General features: G+C 37.5%; 1 protein-coding gene across 5 annotated transcripts in view; it reads right to left on the reverse strand.

Moving 5' to 3' along the window:
• The window catches only part of BARD1 (BRCA1 associated RING domain 1), an 84,178-nt gene that overhangs the window by 49,786 nt on the left and 8,846 nt on the right, over nt 1-25,546 (reverse strand). For 2 of the 5 annotated variants that reach the window (XM_006935532.5, XM_019838636.3), the window contains 3 exons: nt 22,561-22,617; nt 17,929-18,077; nt 3,536-4,488 (listed from right to left, as the gene is read on the reverse strand). In XM_006935532.5, the coding sequence (XP_006935594.3) occupies nt 3,536-4,488; nt 17,929-18,077; nt 22,561-22,617 (1,159 nt within the window). The remainder of the gene's footprint in view (nt 1-3,535; nt 4,489-17,928; nt 18,078-22,560; nt 22,618-25,546) is intronic. The other 3 variants (XM_023259666.2, XM_019838637.3, XM_045034451.1) reach the window with 2 other exon arrangements.

Below are 25,546 nucleotides of genomic sequence, written 5' to 3' on the forward strand. Positions count from 1 at the left end.
TCAGTAATAGTGCAGCTAGGGGCAGAAACAGGAGTGAGGTTTTCTACTATAAATACTTTTATTCGTATTTTTGAAACCTGCAGTTATTACTCATTTTGAAATTAAAGTTTAAATGAAGAATATATTCTGGATAACCACAGAAAGCTAAATGAATATAAATGCAAACAAAATAATGTCACCATAGAGGAGAAACTAACTCTAGGAATCCTGAGGAAGACTTATTAAGAAGGTAGGATGTAAACTGGATTTTTAAGGTTACATACAAACAGCCAGGAAGGAAAAGGGAAGCATGTAGAGGAAAGAATATAAATCAGAGAAAAGAACACGTGCAAAGTATTGGTAGCATTAATGAACATACTGAATAGTTCATAAGGCTAAATAAAGTTCAGTGTGACAGGAGAATGGGGTTCAGATCATGACTGAGTGGAAAATTTGCTCATTTATTCATCAAATTCATCTGCTATGTTCTAGGCAATGTTCTAGATCCTGGAGATCTAACAGTGAAGAAACAGAATTCTTGCTCTCATTCTAAAGAGAGAAGCAAGAAACTAAGAGATCTATAATAATAATGTCAGGAAATAGAGGGACCCAGGTGGTTCAGTCAGTTAAGTGTCCAATTCTTGATTTTGGCTCAAGTCATGATCCCAGGTCAAGGGACTGAGCCCCACACAGAGTGGAGGCTATCTGGGATTCTGTCTCTCTCCCCCCACCCCTCTCCCTTACTTGCACTCAAAAAATAAAATAAATCTTAAAAAAATAAAACATATGGGGCGCCTGGGTGGCTTGGTCAGTTGAGTGTCTGACTTCGGCTCAGGTCATGATCTCGCGGTCCGTGAGTTCGAGCCCCGCGTCGGGCTCTGTGCTGACAGCTCAAGAGCCTGGAGCCTGTTTCAGATTCTGTGTCTCCCTCTCTCTGTGACCCTCCCCCGTTCATGCTCTGTCTCTCTCTGTCTCAAAAATAAATAAAAACGTTAAAATAAATAAATAAATAAATAAATATATAAATAAATAAATAAATAAATAAATAAATAAATAAATAAATAAATACATGTCAGGAAATAACTGAAAGAAAACAAAACAAGCAGGACTGCTTGGTTAGGTAAGCGAGAAAGTCTCTCTGAAGACGTGGCATTTGAGCAGAAGCCTGAAGGAGGAGGATCATACAGGGCTGTGTAGACCATAGGAAGGACCGTGGATTTTATTTTCAGTGGGCTAGGCTTGGCTGCCTGAAAGGTCATCAAATCTACATTCTGTTCAGCAGCAGTAACTTTTATTTCCCTGTTTCTTGTTCCATTTTTAGTATTATAACTTCAGAGCCACCTCAAATCTTTTTCTAAAGTAGGTGGACACAAAAAATAAAATAGCAGAATCACAATATTTGGTTTTCTAGTACACATTTGCAGCCGCAAATGAGAAAATTAGAGCAGAAAATGAAATGAATACTACTTATAAAAAGACAAATATACTGACAAATCAACTGTTTTTTCGCACGTATTTGTTCTACGAAAATCAACCTGGGTGGGGGTTTACATTCAACTCATAACATATTTTTAAAAGAGAGCACTCTTATTAAACAGTGATTTAAAAAAAAAACAATAGAAATCAATTACCTTGTCTAAATGTACTGTATCAGAATCTGCCAACTAATGACAATAACAGTATTTGATAAGTGCAAAAGAATCAAATGGGTAACTTTAATGCTGGCAAGAAGACTCTTCCTAGGTAAAATAGTTATACGACAAAACTTGTATGAAGCAATCTTCACTGGAAAAAATTCACAAGACGCATCTTATTTTTCCTGTCTTAAGATTCTTTGTCTTTTTTCCACTGCTGAGGCCAAGGGTAGGCAAACTATGGCCTGTAGACCAGATGCATGATTTTGTATGTCAACTTTTATTGGTTTATATATTGTCTATGGCTGCTTTTGAACTATGGGCAGACATGAATAGTTGTAGAGACTACATGGCCTGGGAAGCTAAAAATATTTGCCCCTTTAAGAAACAGTTTGTCAAACCATGGCCTAGGTCTTAGAGATCTTCATTAGTAAAGATATGGTTAAAAGAAAAATTCTCTACCCATGTAAATGGAATCCTGCCTGTTAGTCTGAAAATAATTCCCAGAAAGGAAAATGTAGAAACTAAAGCAGTCTACATTCTTATATATTAGTCAGAAATGAAAACATCATTATTATGCTAGCTACTTGTGTCTATGAAGCATTTATAGCAATATAAAGTTAAGATTATAATAGCTTATTCGCATATCTATTATTTACATAACAAATAGGACAAAAATATAGTCTGGTTTTTTAAATCAATGCTTTGCAAAAAAATAAATAAATAAATATAACAGGGACCAACTGAAAATTCAAGTTGTTCAAAGGATATGTGTGCAGAAACCGGCATGTAGTCATGTTGCAGTTTCCCTCCTCACTGGTATCAGATATAGAGTACTCTGTATTCATCATTTATTGAAAGATAAAGGAAAAAAATAAAATTAAAGCCCTAACAGTTGGGGAAGCTCGTTTTTGTGCTTTTCCCTTTCTCCATACAAAAATACAGGAATGTCTGGACTCAATGTCTAGTCCATATTCTTCCCAGATGCTGCCTGATGCTCATCAGCCTTATATGCGGGGGCCTCCAATGGGTTCCTTCCAGATCTTCCAAAGATCTCTATCTGTGCAAAACACCCAAGGATCTCCTGGTGAACTTATTAAAAGATCATAAAAGCTATCCTAATTTAGTACTAAGCTCACCTGTATTTGATTCGTATAACACTTGCATGAAATCACAAAGTCTGTAAAGCTGTGGTGCTAACTGCTCCCCTCTATGTGCAGTTCTTGAGTCAGTTCCAAAGGTTAACCCTTGCACGTATACCTCATGCTTGACAAATGGGCTAGTTTCCAAAAAAACTAACACTGCCATAGCCCTAGGGTTGAGGCAGTAAATAAAGAGAGGTAACTTTAATGAACACACTATTAAAAGAAATGTCTGGCTGTGGGATACAGACACGTTCCTTCAGGGTCAACCACGGGAGCCATTTTTGATAATCAAATTTCCAGGTCATTGGAAAAATGTACAGACCACATCTTTCAACCTTGCAAATTCTGGCAGTGCCCACTACAAGTGCCAAACATACAGAAGTCTGTCATCTCCCACACTGTCCCTAGCTCTTTGGCTGGGTAACAATGTGTTGCCAGCAGTAACTTGGCCCCTGTCTATATTCCTAAAGCATGAGAAACTGGTGAAAACTGAACAAAATCATTATGGAATAGAGAAATGAAAGCCCTTGGCAAAGGAGAAGCTGAAATACTGAAATACTGGTTTTCTCTTATAAGATTATGTTCTTCAGGCCCAGGGGCCACTGCTCTGAGGTAGGGACACAGTCCCTACGAATTCTGCTTCTCTGGTTCAAAGGAGGTATCACATGAGCAGGTTAATTATCCTAGTAATCTCATGTCACTGTTCACAGGCTCCACAGAAATTGTTTCTTATAGTCGGTCTCATTCTAAAATTGTATTTCACAGCAAGCATCCTACCTTAATTGAAGCAATATGAAGCAAAGTCTCTCCTCTATGATTTCTTTTCACAGCTGTAAGGCTACCGGGAGACAGCTTCACTGCTGAAGGGCTGAACATCATCCGTCTGTAACTTGGACTATTCAGTGTAGAAGGTGGTGTACCTGGTGAAAGGCTCATGGATTCGTCTGATATATTACTGTTTTTCCTCCTTAATGTGTCACCAACTTTACGTTTGCTTGGAGGTGGTGAAGAGCAGCCAGGCAGTGGTTTGTTTTCTGAAAGCAGCATTTGCTGCCCACTCGTGCCAGGAATGCTGCTTCTGCATCTCTTAGAAACGGGACTGGACCGTCTGCTGCGACGTCCAGGTCGCCCATTATGACCTGATGGCAAGGGCTGCTTAGATGTAAGATGATCCACACAAGCATTCTTCTCGGGAGTCGCGTCTTCATTCCTGCTCCCTGTTTCTGGAGACTCTATTTGCTCAGCCAATGGTAAAGAGACTTCAGTTAAGCTTCTAGAACACTCCGATTCGGTTACAGAGTCACTTGCTAGTAAATCTATGCCACCATTTGTCTGAGGACTAGCAATAACAGATGGCTGGCTACAGAAAGACACCAGCTTTTCCTTAAATTCCTCTTTGGAGTCAGGTTCACCATCTTCTTTTTCTGCCTCGAAATTCCATTCTTGGTTGATTTCAGCTAAAGTTTTCTTTTTTTGTTTTTTTCTGGACCTCGTGGAAGCCTTTTTAGCCCTCTCAGGAACACTTGTTGGAGGACTTGTAGAGACAAATTTGTATACTGAGGCCTGCTGAGCGTTCCCATCATCTATCACTTGAGGCTGGGTTTGCACTGAAACTTTAGTCACAACATATCTGACCTTCTTACTTCGAGGACTAAACCACATTTTTATTGAATTCTTCTTATTTTCTGCATCATTGAATACATTTTGCCTAGATGTGTCTTCTTTCAAATCTGATAGAAAAAAGGAAAAGAAATCTGTTACACAAACTTAATCTCCCCCATCTTGAGCTCCCAAAGGATTTTGTTCATAGTTCTCCTAAGGTGTATCACACTTCATTTGTGTACCTTTCCCTTGTCCTAGGCTATGAACTCCTTGAGAGGAGATATTCACTCATTCAACAAATATTTACAGAATCCTACTTTAATTCCAGACAACATTCTAGGGACTGGAGATACAGCAGAGAACAAAATATGGAACTTCTATTCCACTGAGGATGGGCAGAACATACAAGTAAATTAGTAGAACATACAGCATGCTGGTGACAATAAGAGCCATGGAGAAAAGATATGCCAGATAGATAGACAGATAGACAGGCAGGCAGGCAGATATGGGATTTAATAAGCAGTAGTAAAAAAAATTAACACTTGTTCATTGAGACTTCTGAAAACCAATCAATAACCAACAATTCATTACAACAATAATTCACTACATCAACAAACTAAAGGAAAACCATGTGATTTTGTGAACAGATACAGAAAAAAATGACAAAATCTAACATTCATTTATGACTTTATAAAAAGACCAACTAACAAGGGATAAAAAGGAACTTCTTCAACCTGATGAAGGGCAAAAATACACACAGCTAATATCATACTAAATGGTAAAATACTGCAACTACCATTTTGTTCCTATTGTCAAGAACAAGGCAAAGATGTCTGTTCTCACCACTCCTAGTCAAATATACTGAAATTCCTAGATAGCACCCCAAGGAACAGATATAAAAGGCACACCAATATAAAACCATCTATTTATAATTAACCTGAATCACTACATAGAATATCTCAAGGAAAATTTTTTTTTAAAAATTAATGAAACAGGTAACTTTAACTTAACAAAGCCTCAGAATACAAGGTCAATATACCAAGTTCAACTTCAACTATGTTTCTATATGATATATAACAAAAAAATGCAGAATAAATTAAAAAACATTAGTACCATTTATAAAAGTACCAAAAAAGCCCATAAAATACTTAACATAAATCTCACAAAATACATACAAGTTCTGAAAATTATAAAATATTTATGAAAGAAATCCATACAAATGGAAAGACATTCCATGCTCATGAATAATAAGACTCAATCTTGAGACATTGATTCTCCCCAATAGAACTACAGACTGTAATATAATCCAATAAAAATCTTAGTTGTTTTTTTTTTGTAAAAATAGACAAGCTGATTCTAAAATTTACATAAGAAAGCAAAGGAGCTATAATATGGAAAGGCACAAGACCTAGAATAGCCAAATCAATAATGAAGAAAAACAAAATTGGAGGACTCACACAACATTACTTCAACTTATTTCAAACAAAATGAATCTAGGGGATTGAAGATAGTCACAACTCTTTAGGTGTCATCTCATATAATCTCGAGCTATGTAAACAAGAAACTAATGCGAATGAATGAACTTTAACTACATACTGAAATATACGCTTGAGCAAAAGAAGCCAGATACAAAACAATACATAAAACCAGCTGAAACTAATATGATGTGTTAAGTCAAAATACTGACTATCCGATAACTATGGGGAAAGGAGTTAGTGACTAAAAAGGGGCAACAAGAGGCTTCTAGAATAGTGTTTATTCTTCTAGGATACTTGTATTGTTTATTGGGTGAGTTCAGTTTGTGAAAATTCATTAAGCTATACAGTTACAATATATGTACTATAAGAATTTCTTCAACTTTTTACTAATAATCAGAAATTAGGGGCATCTGGGTGGCTCAGTCGGTTGACCACCCAAACCCTTTATTTCAGTTCAGGTCATGACTTCACGGTAAATGAGTTTGAGCCCTCCATGAGTTGAGCCCTGCAAGCCCTGCTTGGGATTCTCTCTCTCCTCTCTCTGCCCTTCCTCAGCTTGCACTCTCTTTCTCTCTTTCAAAATAAATAAACTTAAAAATAAATAAAAATAATTTTAAAAAGTAAAAATAAATAATCAGAAATTAAAACACAAAGAATCAGTAGACTTTAAAAAAGAAAAGAATCACTGTCCCCAAGTAGATAAGGTGCCACAATTTGTGGGTAAGAACTCGTACAAACACTTTGCTGCGTTAGCTAAGGTCACCAAGGAAGGCCTCTCTGTAAAACTCACTTTTGAGTTGAGACCTCATGACAAATTACAAAAGGGAAGCAGTCACATAAATATCTAGGAAAGTGGTTCCCAAGTAGAAGGTAGAACAAGTGCCAAGGTCTTAAGGTAGAAGTGAGTTTAGCATATTCAATGGATAAAAAGCAACGTGACTAGAGCTTAGCATATAAAGAGCTCAGCATATAAAGCATATAAAGAGCTCAGCCACAAGTATTACTTCTGGTATTCCTCATTCCATCAATCTCTGAAGTGGGAGGGCTTGAGACTTCTTCACCTGCAATCACCTCCTTCGTAATCTTATATATATACATACACACACACACACATATATATATATATATATGTGAAAGATATATATATGTGAACAGATATATCTGTTTATATATATATGTATGTGAACAGATATACATATATATGTTTATATACATATATATATATCTGTGAACATATATATATGTGAACATTATATGTATATATATATATATCTGCTTATATACAGGGACAACTTCAAATGTGTATGTGCCACCCAGACCTCTCCCCTCAACTTCAGACTAATATTCAACTGCCTACTCAACAACTCTTAACATGCACGTCTACTCCTAATAAGTATCTCACACAGAACATGACCAAAACTGAGTTCCTGATCCACATCTTCCCAAACCTGCTCCTCTTATAGCTGTCCCCATTTCAGTAAATGGCATATCATCAATCCAGTAGCCTAGGGCAAAAACCTTAGAATCAAACTTGCCTCTCCTATCTCTTTCATGCCTTATATGCAAAATGCAAGTTCTATAGCTCCAACTGTGAAATACATCGAAAATCTGACTACTTCTTACTGCCTCCATTCCTGCCAGCATGGTATAGGACACCATCATCATGCACTAGATTAGTAATAATAACCTCCTAAATCATCTCCCTGATTCTGTACTTGCTTCCTCCCCCATAAGTCTATTCTCAACAGAGCAGTCAGCGATCCCTTTATAACTCGTCAAATTATGTCACTAAAACCCTCCAGACTTCCACTCTGGCTCTGAAAAAAAGCCAAAATCTTAGTAGCCACCTAACAGGCCAGAAACAACCTGATCTTCCACTACCTTCCTGATCTCCTGTTCTCTCCTTACTTGCCATTCCAGCCACTGGACCTCCTCGCTGCTCTTCAAACCAATAAAATGTTTTATGTAAGTCAGATGGCATGAGTGCATCTGTGTTTTACAAAATCAGTCTTGAGTGGAGCGAGAGAAAAGAGATTGGAAGAAGGCAATCGTTAAGAGGCCAGAATAGGAGTGTAAGTAGAAGGTAACAAGACTGGAGAGGTGGTAGGAGGGAAAAAAAAGAAATCTTTGAAAAGTATTTAGGAGATAAAATTTATAAAATTTGGTGATGAAGTGAATACAAGAAGGTGGCGGTGACAAGGATGAGTCACGTGCTTCTGGCTTACACCACTGAAGGCACAACTAGAGAAGAAACGCTGATGGGGGGAAGGGGGGAACACGAGCTGCCAGGGGTTCTGAGTGTCCTGCATGCGTCTGCAGGGTGTGCCAAGAAGGCAAGGCCCTGGCTGCTCTGTACCCAGACACTTCTCAGGACTGTGTTTGCAGCGCGCGTATCTGAGGGACTGGGCAGTGTCTCCCAGCAGGAAAAAAAAAGCAAGCCCATTTGGGCTTACCACAAAAAGTCAATTCCCTAAGCTTAGAGTTCATGTCCTGTATCGCAACCCACTCTGTATATGCAGGAATCCACAATGGACCTTTTGCCAATTACAATCAAAGTTGCAAAACTGCCAAATAAAACATCAGCAAATCAAATCCAGGAATTTCAAAGGCAATACGGTAAAATACTTGCAAATTTTAAATGTATACACCCTTTCACAAAGCAATTTGGCCTCTAGTCATCTATCTTACCAAATATAGAAAATATCCATGCATGTACCTGCAAACATAAATGTGTAAGAATGTTAACTGCAGCAGTATTCCTAAGAGCATAAATCAGGGGGGGAAATCAGTGTTCATCAATCGGCAATGAATTAACTATGGATCATTTACACTACAAGATCTTATGTGGCCACTTCAAGACACTTGTTAAGTGTAGCACAATCTCATTTACGTTCTAAAAATTCTATTGCATTTATGTCCAAATATCTTCATAAATTCGTGGAACTAGAAAACTAAACAATGAAAACAGCACCTCTGTAAAAGAAAGCAATTTCTACTTTTCAGTTGAGGTAAAATGGTGGAGGAGGACTTTCACACTTTACACTTTTACATAGCTTAATCTGTTGTAAAAAGAATGCTCTCTTATATTTCTTATATAAATTGAACAGAAAACAAAACTTGTTTAAGGTCATACACCTAGTTGCTGAAAGGGCTGGCATTTGAACTCATACCTATTTTCACAAAACATTAAAACTTTTCACCAGGTATCACTACATGCGATATTGTAATTTAAAGTAATAAAATATATTAGGTCTTCATCTACAGTTCTTGGTACAAAGGTCCAAAAACCTTTGTAATTTCCCAAGAGAACCTATAGGGGCATCTTTTGTTATAAATATTTAGTTATGTTTCCAGTTTCTAAAATAGTATGAGTGATAAAGAGAAAATGGGTGTCTTTTCTTCGTAACTACTTCTTTCAACCACACCTAAGCTTACATTACTGAGGTGACTTCTTGGAGTCCCTCTAAGGATAAAGGCTGGTTGCCAGGGGAACCAATCAAGATGAGAAAGTTAAAGCTTTCAGTCCCACCCCCAACCTTCAAGAGGAGAGAGGAGCTGCAAGTTGAACTAATCACTAGAAGCCAATGATTTAATCAATTGTGCCCAAAAGGAAGGGTTTAGGAAGCTTCCAAGTTGATGAACATATGGAGGTCTTGGGAGAGCAGCACACCCAGAGAGGGCAATAAAGCTTCACACCCCTTCCCACACTCCTTGCCCTATGAATCTCCTCTATTTGGCTGTTCCTGAGTTACATCCACTTATAGGGAATAGTAATCTAGTTAAGTAAAACATTTTCCTGAGTTCTGTGAGTCACTCTAGCAAATTAATCAAACTCAAGGAGGTCCTGGGAACCTCCAAGATACAGCCAGGTAGCATCTGAAGGGCGGTGGGGGGCAGACTTGTGGGACTGAGCTCTTAACCTGTGTTGGTTCTTAATGCTATCTCCGGACAGGCAGTGTCAGAACAAGGTGAAACTGTAGGACACCCAGCCAGTGTCACAGAACAACTTAATGTATGGGAAACCCACACATCTAGTGAAGTAGAGGAGGCACACAGGAAAAGTGAGCTTTTCTTTCCTCTCTATATATTATCATCTCTATATGTATTGTATTTTTTTAGACCTACCAATCTTGCCCATTAACAGATGAGTAAGAAATAGTCAGTGAATGAGTTGTATAGTGATCTACTTTCGGATTCTGTCAGTGATCCTCCTTCAAGTTGTCTTATTTAGTTTTTGCCTTTCAGCCCATTTGTTTTTCTTTAAAAAAATATTCCCAGGGCACCTGGGTGGCTCAGTTGGTTAAGCCTCCAACTCTTGGTTTCAGCTCAGGTCATGATCTCACAGGTTTGCAAGATCAAGCCCCACATTGGGCTCTAAGCTGACAGCAAGAGCCTGCTTGGGATTCTCTCTCCCTCTCTCTCTGCCCCTCCCCAATTTGTGTTCCCCTTTTCTCTCAAAAATAAAAAATGTTTAAAAAATATATATATATTCCCTCAAAATTCTTTCCTCCCACCCCACACAGGGGTGGTAAAACCAACCCAGGTCAGCCCAGCACAGTGGTGAGCACAATCAGTGGTGCTCGAAAAATACTGGCGAATAAATTATTTGATATCTGCTCTTAAATCTTGAGAAGCATTTATATAAGAGAGGTTACGTTTTAAAGGCTAGAAGAAAACTTGAGAGTCACTCAATTCTCTCACTTAAAGAATTAAAGCTAAAAAGAGAGGAGAGGCAGGGAGGTCACCCAATCCAGCATTCCTCTCCACAGGAACTGGATTACCAAGATGCTGTTTCAGGTATAGGAAAGAACCCAGGAAAGGCAGGGAAACTGGAAAAACTACCACCACCACCTGACAAGGTTAACAATGCCTAACAAATAATTTCCTACTGCCTGAACTCATTCTCCAAATTGACAGAATTAGTAATCTCCTTTGACCAACAAAGGTACTTGGAGTATGTTTTATTTGTCCTAAGAAAGAAAGAAAAGAAAGAAAAGCAAGAAAAGAAAGAAAGAGCAAGCTATCATATTAATGTTTTTTTTCCTGAGAAGTCACTCCTCATTCAAGATGAAGAGAACTGTTTATAAGACTTTTCTTCCATTACAGACTCTAAAGAAAAATTTTAACAAACTTCGTTCTAACACTATGCTACTTTAAAAAGAAAACCAGTGGTATCTTTTTCCTAAGAACTGGTAACATCTGCTATGTAGGAAATAAATGTGTCTGATGCTACTAAGGTGTTATATAAAATTGCCAAGTGTGCTTATTCCTGAAAAGTTTGAATACTTAAGAGATACAACATAATTTTAGCTTCATTTTTCTTATTTGTTTCTAGGAATAGATTTCTTCTCAACATTCTCATGCCTTAAAATATTAACAAGAGAAAAGGAAATTATGAAAGAAGTTATTTTTAAATTCCTTTTAGGTATTTTTTATTCACACAGAACATTTTTTTATTTTATCATTTAAAATTATTAATACACCAGAGGATGAGTAAACTAAAATCTCCAATCTCTTTAGTTCAAAACTGATTTTTCTATTCCTCTTTCACCTCCTATTTCGTGAGCATAAAGTTCCTATGTTTATAAATAGATCCGTAAAGACAGCACTTTAAACAGGTAAGAAAAATGAAAAATAGATTTTAAAAAACAAGTAATTCGTATTTAGCTCTGTAGAAATTTCATAGACATGATCTCTAGCGAAGGAATTCAGTCAAACTCCATTCTATTCCAAAGAAGCCATCCCTTCCTCCTGGTGCAAATGGTAGCATTATACTGGCCAGAGAGCAAGCCAACAAACCCAGCTGAAGCCAGGAGTGTGTAGCTGAGTAACATACATCAGACTCTCTGGCATCCTTCTTACATCCTAGCTGAACATCACTTGGTCCACAAAGTGTTATTATATTAGGATCTTGGAAATAAAAACAATCAAGATGAGGTATCTTGGAAATAAAAACAATCAGAGTGAGGTATCCATTCACACAGAAGACTTAACGTCTAATTTCTAACAAGGTCTTTCCTCTGCAGTGATTGGTAGATTTCAAAAACAAGTCATCTCTGATATAATTTCACGTCTAGAGGAAAGGTCAACACGAAATGTTACCAGTGTTACTTTTTAAGAATCTAGATTACAAAGACTTAACGGTTAATCCTCTGGTAGTCTGTAAAAACTTGTATTTGATTTTCCAAAATTTCTTTTAAAGATAGATGATGACATTTTCAATTAAAAACAAGTCAAATGCTAGGACCCTCGGGTGGCTCAGTCGGTTAAGTGTCCAACTCTTGGTTTCAGCTCAGGTCATGATCTCAAGGTTCATGAGTTCAAGCCCTGCACGGGCTCTGTGCTGACAGTACGGAGTTTGCTTGGGTTTCTGTCTCCTTCCCTCTCTCTGCCCCTCCCCCACAGGCACACTGTCTCTCTGGGTGTCAAAGTAAATACATTAAAATTTTTTTAAAGTCCTTAATGCTTATAAAATTTACAAAATGTAGAATTTCAGGGTGCCTGGTTGGCTTGGTCAGTGGAGTGTGCGACTATTGATCTTGAGATTGTCAGTCAGAGCCCCATGTTGGGTATAGAGATTACTTAAAAATAAAATCTTTACAAAACAAACAAAACACAATTTCATACTCAGGTCTATGTATCCCTTAAATTACAAAGAAGTGAATGAAAAGAGTATATATTCATGTAATTTATACATACACAATAATCTCACTAATCATCCAGTAGCAATAAATACTCTCAGGAAGATTTCATTTTGACCTTTTTTCTAGACTTGCAATTGTATCAGAAATGACTTGTTTTTGAAATTACGCATCTTGTCCTAACTAAGCAAGGACCACAGCAGCAAACATGATTGTAAATTCTGCATTTTACACAGCATTTCTAAGTTTAACCTGTAAAAAGCAAAACCCCCACCTTGCTGGAACATAAATCACAATATTAACAGCTACAACAATTTTTATGAGTGAATGCTTCTAAGCATTATAAATTGTCATATTCATTTCATGAAGAAAAATATTGGTCCTTCCTCCACATAGTAAATTTCTTAATGATGACATTTTTAAAAATTCTATCCCCGAATATAAATATTTCTGAGGACACCACAAGATATCGAGGAACAGAGATGCACATGTTGCTAAGAAGCAGCTTTGCCAAGTTTTTTCTTAAAATTTAATAATAAACTATAGAAAAAAGAGGCAATTAGAAAATGTGATTTAGCTATCATTAATCTACATCAAAGGATTATAATGATGTACATTGTGTGCCTTTCAAATTATTCTCTATTATAGGTTTCACAACAGAAGTTGAGAAATCTCTTTGACAAACTAGTCCCTTATTAAAAATCAAAGGAAAGTACTTTGCTACCATCTGTGCAACATTAACGCCTTCAACCGCAAGAATGATTATTTTGTAAGTTAAGAAGTATTCAGTTCTATTTTAAAAAAAACAACAGCAACAGAACTATTCAAATGTTCATCTTCATCTATTATAAGAAAGTCATAACATATATGAAATACTATGTAATTCACTATAGAAAGACAAGCATCTCTTTGGAAGCCAGAAAACAGAAAAGGAAATTGTGATCCCATGAAAGCATAATCAAAATGTTTTTTTTTTTAGACGTCACCACCAATACCAACAAATGCTTCACAGAGCCTGACCACACCTGCAAGGTCTGATTTAATATGATGGGAAGCAATATAAAATACAAACTTTTAAATTTAACTCCATTAGTAGAAAACAGATTATGTTATAAAGAATAAGGTAAAATTATCCATAAATGGTTTTCAGAAAAATTTGTGACAATCTTTTCTCTTGAAAATACACTGAACTGAGGAAAACCTGTTCAAGTGCTTAGAAGCTCATTTTAAAAAGCATTACTATAAATCAGGCTTCTTTATCTCTAGTATATCATATACCATGTCTATGATTTGACAAGTTCTTCCTAATTACCCACCTTAATTACAGTAATTATATATTTCATAGTAAATGCAACTAACAAGGTTCTTTTGAAAGATAAATTGTGAACTACAGGGCTTAAAAAAATAGAGATGTAGATATCTGACCATCCCACTTAATTCATCATCGTCAACACCCATTTAACAGAACTAGATGATTTTCAAGCTACACCTTGGGATCACTTAATCTAACACCCTTATTTTATGAGATCTGTTTCCAATTTCCTCGTTATAAAGAGGATAAACCAGGATGCCTGGATGGCTCGGCGGGTTAAGCATCCAATTCTTGGTTTTGGCTCGAGTCATGATCTCATGGTTTGGGGCATCAAGCCCTGTGTTGGGCTCTGCACTGACAGCATGGGCCTACTTGGGATTCTCTCTCTCTCCCTCTCTCTCTCTCTCTCTCTCTCTGCCCCTCCCCGCCCCACACACCTGTGTTCTCTCTCCCCAAATAAATAAACACACATTAAAAAAAAAAAGAGGATAAAACATAATTTGTCCCCAACTGTTAGTTCCCTCTACCTAGTAAAGCACTTTAATTTTAGAGGTACTTGCTACGTAAACTAACATAAGGTACTACATAAAATATCGAATACACTATAAAGAAACAGAGAAATACCCTCAAAAAAACTCCAATGCCCTTTGAGGCTAGTTTGTTTTGGCAGAACCTCAGGAGGAAAAGTTAATGCGATGCCACTAATCAGCAGAATAAGCTTGGCACCATGTAAATTATAGCTCTGGACAGAGATTTATATTTCAATATGTTTACACTCTAGATTTACCATCTTCTGTAAAAGGAGAAAAGGAAGATGTTACCATTATAAAATGAATTGTTGAAATCAAAACCTGAGAATTTGTTTTAAAATTGTTTTGGGGATGCCTGGGTGGCTGAGTCAGTTAAGCGTCCAAATTCGGCTCGGGTCATGATCTCATGGTCCATGAGTTCAAGCCCTACACAGGGCTCTCTGCTGTCAGCCCAGAGCCCACATCAGATCCTGTTCTCCTCCCTCTCTGTCTGTCTCCCCCTCTCTCTCTCCCTCTCCCTCTCTCTCTCTCTCTCTGCCCCTCCCCCGCTCATGTGCACTCATGCACACACTCTCTCTCTCAAAAATAAATACACATTAAAAAAAGTTTTTTAAATAGCTTTAATTAAGTTTAGTCTCTGGGGTATGAATTAACCCTTACCACTGCCAATGTGTCTCCAATTCAACAAGTATAATAAACACCTATACACCTAACCAAAGCATTGTGCTAAATGTGCAGTGTAAGTAAACAAACTCACACTGTGACCTTCCTGCATAACCTAAGTCCTCAATTTCCTCACCTACAGAATAAGTGATTTAGGAAGACCTTCCTGCTCCTAAAATTTTGATTGTATGTTATCCAAACTGTGAAATTTCAATTCATGCTAAAATAAGTAATGATAAAGCCAGCACTGCTGAAGTCTGGTCAGACAAAAGTAGTTACTACTCACTATAATAAGGAAAATGAACACAAAACGGCTTTCGAAAAATGAATCACCATAATCCTCTCCTCAAACTCCCAATCTATTTTTACATGACAAAGACAACATTCTAAAAGGCCTCTGGCCCCATGCAAAAACTTATTCTAAACCTGATAATTTTTAATTTTTTTTTTCAACGTTTATTTATTTTTGGGACAGAGAGAGACGGAGCATGAATGGGGGAGGGGCAGAGAGAGAGGGAGACACAGAATCCGAAACAGTCTCCAGGCTCTGAGCCATCAGCCCAGAGCCCGACGCGGGGCTCGAACTCACGGACCGCGAGATCGTGACCTGGCTGAAGTCGGACGCTTAACCGACTGCGCCACCCAGGCGCCCCTAAACCTGATAATTTTTATAAATATCCTTAGCAGTGAGTAAATATGGAGACATTTCATACATGGTCCACAAAATATGAAAACCATACTAAAGACTCAACCATCATTAATGACAGTAGAATTTCTGGAGAAGTCCCCTACCTTATTCTTCTTTGCACCCCAAGGCACTATACCCGTACCCCAACTATGCTATAATTCATTACCCATCAAGAGTTATTCCGCTCCCTTTTTATTAGCATTAAAAAGGTCACATTACACATTACATTGTTATGGGTTAAACTGTGTTCCTCATAAAATTCATCTATCCAAGTCCTACTCCCAGTACCTCAGGATGTGACCTCAGGAAACAGGGTCATTACAGATATAATTAGTAAAAACTAGTAGAGTGGGACTCTATAGTGCAAAAAGACTGGTGTCTTTATAAATATGGGGAAATTTAACATAAACACGCATGCAGGAAGAACACCATGTAACACGAAGACTGCTATCTACAAACCAAGCAGAGAGGCCCTCCTCTCACAGACCTCCCTCACAGACATCCTTCCCTGACAGACATCCTTCCCTCACAGACTATGACGGCACTAACTATACCAACACCTCAATCTAGAACTCCTAGCCTCCAGAACTGTGAGATCATAAATTTGTATTATTTAAGCCACACAGTTTGTGGTGTTTTGTTACAGCAGCCTGAGCAAGCTAATATATTACTACACAGAAACTGGAGAAGAATCACATCAAACCACCACGACAGACAGAATTCTCAGAATAGCACCTCAGATGTCAATGCATGGCCAATGTTTCTAAGAGACCACACATCTTGAAGATCTGACAAAAGCCACTTTCAGGCAGACATGAACATTTTTCATATTGTACACTTAAATCAAGAGTTTAAGGGCACCTGGAAGACTCAGTCTGTAGAGAATGCAACTCTTGATCTCAGGGTTGTAAGTTTGAGCCCCACAGTGGGTGTAGAGATTACTTAAAAATTAGAAAATCTTAAAAAAACAAAACAAAACAAAACAAAAAAAAACAAAGATTTTAATCCTCCCCCTCAACTCCCTCCAAAGATGCATGAACTCTCTTTAATCAATGGTATCTGTATGGGGGAGGGGGGGGCATATCATACACTAATCATTTTAATTAGAAAATTAAACACTATCAGCCCTACCTCTGAGTAAGAAGGAAAAAAACACAGATGATAATAATGAAGTTTCTTCATTATGCTCTTAAAGAGATTTATAATGCAGTATTATTTTTTCAAAAAGGTAAATACTTTTTGAAATGTATATGAGTATATAATTACATCTGAAAACATGTAAAACTTTATCACATAGCATATTATATCCTAAAAGAATAGAGTTTAATACAATGATAAGATGAAGAAAACTTTTCATAGGTAGACTATGATTTAAATTCTTCTTAAAAATATGGACCTTATCAATAAAACAAAGTATTTGCCTTGTTTCTTTAATTTGTCTAATCAACTTCACCTTTAGTAGCTGACAATAACACAGCTTGTCAGAAATCTAAGATCAGAAGATTTAGAAATGGAAATTCAACCATTTTATGTGAGCATTATCAATCATTCACAGCATCCTGCCAATCAAGAAAAGGTTATCCTATAAACATAAGCTAAAATGACATGATCTGATCAATAAAAAGACAATTCCAGTATCTAATTATGAAGATTCAAAACCTTTTACTTTCTTTCCACAGCTAATTAGTTCTCAGCAGAAAGCACAATGGGAAGATATATAGTTAATACACAGAGTCTAAGAACAATTTGAAAAACATTAACCCCCATTTAAATAGAAAAGAAAATGAATATTAGATTTTTGCTCTTTCAAAATGTGCTCATCTAATTAATTCAGTCTAGAAAAGCGATGCACAGAAGGTTGTATTCTATCTTGTAAAAGTGTATTTAAGTGAATTTAAGGACAAAATCACTTTTCCATGTATATTATTCAGAAATTATTATAACTGTAAAAAGCAGGCAATGTAGGTGGTGCAAAGTGTCTGGACTGACAATCAGAAGAAATGGGCTCTATTTCTCATTTCCAGTACTAACTACACATGTGATGTTAGGTGAGATCATTTAACCTCTTTGGACCCTGCTTTCTCTAAGTGATCTCTAAGTTATCTGTCACTTCTCAAAATAATTGCAGACGCTGTCAATCTTCAAATCTGAAATACGCCATCAGAATTCCTGACAGATCTTTACATACTTTCTGTGATCAATATGAATTCATCATCAGATATTTCATGAAGAGAGAGAGAGAGTGATCTTTCTCACCTGATAGCTTATTGTCATGCAGCAAATTCCGGAGCTTACTACAAAGCTGGATCATGCTGTCCAACTGTCTATTTATCTTCACATCTTGTATCCAGGCTGGGGTGTAACACACTGGACATCCGGTTCCAATGCAGTCACTTACACAATTACTTTAAAAATGTTAAAATATATATATATATACATATCAATGCATTCAGCAGAATTTTAATTCCAAAAGATAAACATAAACAGTTTGAACAGAAGTAAATAAAGGTTGTCTTAACAAGCAATGGGCAATCATATAATATTTGTTACAATGATGTTTTTGAAAGAGTATGATACACACATACAAATCTGTACCTAAAGTCGCTTAGGCCATTTGATATGAAGAGATTTTACTTAGACATTACTCTGCAAATCTTTTTCATGCAAATAAATCTATAGCTTCTAAGGGGTAAGAGTACAGAAAGGGACATAAAGAAACATATTTAGTACCAAATGCAAAACAGCCATGCATTTCAACCTTTTCTATCCTAAATCTTAACACTATGTTTCATGGAAAATTACTGCAAAGAGACTGGAAAAGGTAATTTTTGTTTTGTGTGCAGACAAGTGTCTAAAGGTTTTAAAGTAGTTTCTGAGAAAAGATACTTGATTCTTTCAGACATTTTTATAACCTGTAGACTCAAATCATCTCAGGTTATCTGTCTAGGAGTTAAAGTCTCACAGTTAGGGGGATTTTCTTAACTTTAGGGGTTACAAACCCTTTGCAAATCTGAAGATATACATAAGCTCTTGTAGAAAAAAAGGGGGGTCACAATCCCCCTCCAAAGCTTATCTGTGGATTCAGAAATAAGAAACCTAACAATCCACTCTTCCCTTAGCCTCACCAAAGGAGCTCCAACAAGACTGGGTAACCTAACTGATAAAAACCACATCTCTTCCAAATACCACATTCCTTTTCATGTGACCCACTCATTTGTAGGCACAGAGGATTCTTATGAGATCCTTCCAGAAAAAGCCTGTGGTTAGTTCTATTATTTGTATCTTCGACTCTGGCATGATTTCTGATGCAAAGTAACTCAATAAATGTTATAAAACAAATCTGTAATCCATACCTGGGCTAAGAGAGAGTTTCCAGATGAATGTCAAATTTCTTTAGCAAAGAAAGGGACTTCTTTGAGTTTCTTTGCTTGTACTTAAGAACCCTTAACTTAAAACTCCAACAGAGAAAATAGGGAAACTGATTGTACAGGGGACTGAAATCATCAATTGTTATGTAGTACTTAAGTATTTGAGGAACACGATTGACAAGAGTCACAATCCACTCATCAGGAAATCATTACCTTATTTTCAGATAAAGAAAATGAGATCCAATTAAGTGAGACACTTACCCAGCACCACACCAGTACTCAGTCTATTTTACACATTCTATAATGTTCATCTTATAAATGTTCTCAAATTATTTTGTAAACATTAATCTAGAATTCTGGGGAAAGATATTATTTCTCAATAGATCTGTATAACTTAGTAAGCCAGTATTTTCCAAATGACCAACAGATGTGGTCAGGAAATCATGCTGGGTGAAAGATCCATTCACAGCATAGGATAAGTCAATGAAATTTATTGGAACAGAATACAAAAAGTTCACTGGTATCCTTTTACAGTCCACACTGTAACATATCTAAAGAAACTAGCACTTGCTAAGTAATGGTGTCATATCAAAGAAGAATATCCATAATTATCTAAAAAGTCTATTTAAAAATCCTTCTTTTTTCCAACTATGCATGTGTATAATACAAGATCTTCCTCACTCACATACTGCAATCAAAACATTAGATCACAACAGAATGATTACGTAAGTAGATACGAGAATCTACAGTCTTCTATTCATCAAAGCAATGAAGAGATTTGCACAAATATAACACAGTGTCACACTCACTAGTTTTTCTTTGGTTTATAAAATGATTATTTTTCCTTAAAACAGTGTGACTTATGTTACTACGTAATGTGTTTATTACTGTTATTTTTAAGTGAATGGTATTTTTTAAATGTCTCAGTTTTACATGGTAAATACACACATACAAACAAAACTGCTTTGGGATCCTCAATTTTTAAAGGTGTAAAATGATCCAAAGCCAAAAAGTCTGCATATGTCTGCCATATGTTTTAAATGATTTCTACCTTAGAGAATACATGGACTACTTTTATCAGGGATTGACACGAAAGTACCTTGGAACTACCATAACACTGTCAATGACATAAAAATCTGTGCCCCTCCAACCAGCACCCCTCCACTTCAATGCTTCAACTAGACTGGTATATATCAAACCATCTTTTAAAACTGCATGGTATTTACGGGGTGCCTGGGTGGCTCAGTCGGTTAAGTGTCTAACTTCGACTCAGGTCACAATCTCACGGTGTGTGAGTTTGAGTCCCATGTTGGGCTCTGTGCTAACATCTCAGAGCCTAGAGCCTGCTTCAGATTCTTTGTTTCCCTCTCTCTCTGGTCCTCCCTCCCTCCCTCCGTCTCTCTCTCTCTCTCAAAAGTAAATAAACATTAAAAAACTGCATGGTATTTACAACATTGCTTAGCAGTTTTACACAGCTGCAAACCTGCAAAGAATACAGTTACCCAATTCTTGGCATCACATAATCAAAATTTGTCACCGATCTATTACATACAGCGAGTACATCAGCTGAAACAAAATAAATCTGCTTACTACCAAGTAAGGACAGGAAGTGGGCATATTTCATAAGGGCATCATGGGAGGTCTTTTGGAGGTGGTGACATCTGAGTTGAAATGTAACTGATGAAAAGTTAGCCTCACAAAAATTTGGCAGTACATTCTAGAAGGAGGAAATAGCAAGTGCAAAAGTTCTGAGGCGGGAATGACTTTGGTGTGTTTAATGAACTAAAAGGAGAAGGTAGCTAGACAGGGTGAGCTAGAAGGAAGTGTGGCTGGAGAGACAGGCAGGAATTGGGTCCTGGACAGGTCTTCCAGACCTTATAGTGAAGAGTAAGGATTTTATTCTAACTGTAAAAGAAGCCACTAGAGGACTTTAAGGAGGGTAAGGATATGGATGTGATTTACATTTTTAAAAGATCACTATTAAGAATGTAGAAAATGAGGAAGGGGAGCGGTTAAGAACTTATTATACTAGTCTGAGGAGAGATAATACAATGGTGGCTTGGATCAAATAAACAGTAGTAAATACAGAGAAGAGTGGGAAAATTCAAGATTCAAGGCACATTGTGAGGTGGAGGTGACAGAACTTAATGATGTGACAAGGAAGAAAAGAGCAGTTGGGTATTACTTGTGGTTTCTGCCTTGAGCAGCTCTGTAGTCGGCAGTCCGCTTTATTGCCATGAGGATCTCTGACGTGGGCACAGGGGAAAGGAGGATGACTGACGCACGTGCCCTGCCCATGTGAAGTCCTTGACATCATCCAAACGGAGAGTGGATGGGCAACATGTACTATTCCCTATCCCAGCCTCCAGCTGGATATGCCCCATATATCAAATCCATGTTTCCAGAAGAAAAACTGGGACCCCAAGCATGGTCACTTCCCACACATCAGCTCACAGCAGTCACACAGTAAATTATTTTCTTGTGTGCTTAAACTTCATGCCGAAGTCGTTCATGCCAGATAGTCATGCGTCATTACTGAAGTCATTAAAAAACTGATGCAAAGGAGGCTACATGGACCCTGTCTCAGAGACAATTAAACCAAGACATTCAGTCCTTTAATTGATTTCTCCAGAATAAGAAATAGAATGAGATGAAAATCTAATATTCTAATCTATATGCCAGGGCTTTCATACTATAACATGGACATAATTCCATAGTAACCATTATGGCTTGAACTGTGTCCCCCAAAAAGATGTTGAAGTCCTAACCCCCGGTACCTAATCTTATTAGGAAATAGGGTCTTTCTCGAGATCAAATTAACATGACATTATCGAGGTGAGCCTTACTCCAGGAAAGCTGCCATTCTTACAAAAAGGGCAGGTTTGGACACAGAGACAAACATGCACACTAAAGAGAAGGCTGTGTGAACATGAAGGTCAAAATCAGTGATAGACCTACAATCCAAGGAAGGACAAAGATTGCCAGAAGACAAAGGTTCTCCACCACCAGAAGGTAGGACAGAATCATGGGACAGGATTTTCCTCACAGCCCTCAGAAACAACCACCCTGCTGACACCTTGCTGCTGGACTTGCAGCCTCCACAGCTGTGAGACAATACATTTCTGTCATTCCAAACCACTCAGTCTTTGGTACTTTGTTACAGAAGCCCCAGAAAATTAATCCAGAGCAAGATTTTCACAATCTGGAAGGTCTAGACTCCAAAGTAACCAGAAGGGAAAAAAAAAAAAAAAGAGCTGTATTTCAATTACATAACAGATTTTTCTCCCCAAGCTACTTGCTAAGCTATGCAACTCTGAACAAGTCACCCCCTTTGAGCTTTGATGCTCTTATTTGTAAAGTAAGACAGTTTTATGCATCAAAATGAGACAATGTACAGTAAGTTATTTGTAGCCTATGAGAGTTACACAAACATAACACACAACATATTACTAATATGGTTACAGGAGGATGACCTAGTAAAAAATATAGTTACACTATGGATCAAGTCATAATTACTTACCTACAGAAGATGTGCTCACATCCCCCTAAACACACAGGCTCCCTCAGAATATTAGTGCTGTTTGAAGAAAGGAAGACAATCAAGACTTAGGTCATTGTGAGATAAACACTTATTACCCAACATTTCATAAATCCAAGGGCCAACACTACTGTATTTCTCTTTCCAAAGCAGAAGATTAGGATATATTTATTTGAAAGGCTGTTACTCCCTGATTAAATATTGTATCATCACACATCTGCTGAATTCAAATAGCTACTAGCAAACTCAGTACAAACTGTAATATTTTTTATAATGCATGTAGTGGGAATTCAGAAAGAAGGAACTTTGTGTAAGTATCCCTATACCTTTATAGAGGATGGCAAAACCGACCACTGACTGCTTCTTTCAATTACTAAGATACATCTTCGCTTAATGATTCAAAGTATAGACCATAAATTTCAAAATAAGGCCTAAAAGGCAGAATGGCCATATAACATATTGTCCAAATGAGAACATGTCTGGGAGTGACAGGGCATGACAACTAAACAGGACACTGGGATAGCAGGTGTAAACCAGAACTGACCCAGGAAAATCAGAACATCTGACCACCTTGACCATAAGCATTCATGGTTTCCCATAGGAATGCACTGGTTTCTGGCTATTGTTAAGAGGCAATTTATTTTACATAGATGCCTTGTCAAAAATACAGCCATTCTTTCAGTTCACAATTAACTGACTGTTTTGTTCGTTAAGCAACTGCAAACAGGAATCATCAGGTTGACATTCTACGGACTGAATGAGAGTCATGGCATTGGGGAAAGAGAGAGAGAAACACAATTACTGTGCATCAAAATACCTGCTACATTTGATAATCCTCAGAAAGTAACAGTACGTACTTATTAATAAACACATCAAGTCATTGTATTCAGAGAGCGTAATGCAGCAAGAGCAAACAGGAGAAAATAAAGCTTTTGAAGGATGAATATTTTTTGTGCTTGGTTTGTTACACTAACCTTAGGACCTTTAGGTATTCACAGCATTATTATCCAATTACCTCTGTATATGTACCACATATCAATAAAAACAGTTTTCCACATTTCTTGAAAGATCAAAAGTATCAAATAGCACATTTAATAGATGTGAACATTAAAGTGAAATTGAGCTTTCAGAAAGAATGCTAAAAACAGAGTACACACCTATAATGTTATCCTCAAGATACCAAAAATGGTGCTCACTGACATTATAAAACCCATTGCTTTTTAAAAACTCACAATGTCTGAGTTTTCTATCCCACCACACAGATCACAGTGTAAAAATATGTCTTGTGAAGTGCCAGGCACTTCTGTGACTCTGGCAGTGACGATGATCTCTGCTACAATGCTCACGCTCCTCCTATAATTTCTGCTATTTCACCCACCAAATCTAATCTGATCTCTCCTCATCAAGTGTGTTGAATTCTACTTCATCACAAGTTTGGCTCTAAGATCTCAGAAGTGATGTAGCTCACTTCCTCCTATCATTATATATATACTCCCTATATTTTTTTTATTCCACCACTCTGACCAAACCTCCACCTTCAGTTGCTCTCTGCCTTCAGACAAGGCCATTCAGTTCATTAGCTCCTTGGATTCCCAGGCCACAATTACTACTTCACGGACATCTCCACCACCACCCTATTTGCACTGACCTTTTAGACACTCACAGATGCCAGTAGTACCAGATAGGCCCCACAGTCCACTCCTTCCTTGCCTACTCTCAGGGGATGAATAACAATGATAAAAAGACAGATATATACAGACAGATATATACACGGGTCTCTATAAATTCAGTTGGTACTTTCTTCACCTTTGTGTAACAAATGCTTCAACAGATGGCTATTCAAAACAATCTCCATGCTCCTAAATCCCATTAACCTGACTGTGAGCTTTTCACCACCTGGGCCTATTCCTTCCTCTTCACCCATAACCCTGTCCCTCCCTCTGGGCTCAGGGGGAAAGATGTCCTGCAGTCATTCTTCCTTCTTAAAATGTGCTACTCTCCCTGTCCCTAGATCCAGTATCTTCCCTGTCTCCTAAAGTAGTCGATTCTCATCATTATACTCAGCAAAATTTCTTCTTCTATCTGCAACTAAACACGCACAGGTACTCTCTCCTCCACCCTAAAAAGTAGCCCTTTCTTCAGCTCCTGCCTCACTCTACCTTCAGCCCCAGCTCTTCCCCTCTCTGTGGATGTAAAGTCCTCAGAAAGTGCTCTACATGGTTCTCTCCATCTCCTTATCTCCCTAGCTTGAACTCCCAACTCTGCTGAAACTGTTCCCTAAAGCATTTTTAGGCCTCATTCTCCCTGACTTCTCTGTGAGGCAACATTGATCTCACATTCTTTCCTGAAACCTTTCCTTCTGTTGAGTTTTAATTTTCTTATAGCACATTTATCCGCCTATTCCAGCATTTCGTTAGCTGCTTCTTTTCCTGTCTCTCAATTGTAGGCTTATCCCCAGGATGCAGTTCACAGTCTTCTGGCTTTCTATGGCAGTACTCGACTCAATGCCTTGATTCTATTTCTAAACTTAAATTTCCTTTTTACGATAACTCTGAACCCTTTATCTCTGGTTCTGACCCTTCACCCTAGCAATGAGATGCTATAGTGTGATTAGCAATGATTCCAGTATCTATGAATAATTGATAAATTATACTAATTCTAATTAGTGAGCTAGAATATATTTTTTGGTGCTGTTAGCAGATGAGGAAGGACACTGGAAGACTGACAGAGAAGTATGTGCATGTGCAGAAAAGTATGTACGCATGCATAGTGGAAGGAGCAGTGAGAGGGGTGTTATACCGAAGACTGGGAGAGGGAGGTGTGGTGTCAAGTTCAAAAAATTGTTAATCAAGAGCTCACAGAGCAGATAAAGAGTGGCACTGATCTCTGTCAAAGCCAGGCTTTCAGACAATGGCTAGAGCTTAGAGGAGAAGATACTCTGCAATAAAACAATTTTTATTACAACCAG

Source organism: Felis catus, chromosome C1 (assembly GCF_018350175.1).
Source record: "Felis catus isolate Fca126 chromosome C1, F.catus_Fca126_mat1.0, whole genome shotgun sequence".
In the NCBI taxonomy this organism is placed as follows: Eukaryota; Metazoa; Chordata; class Mammalia; order Carnivora; family Felidae; genus Felis; species Felis catus.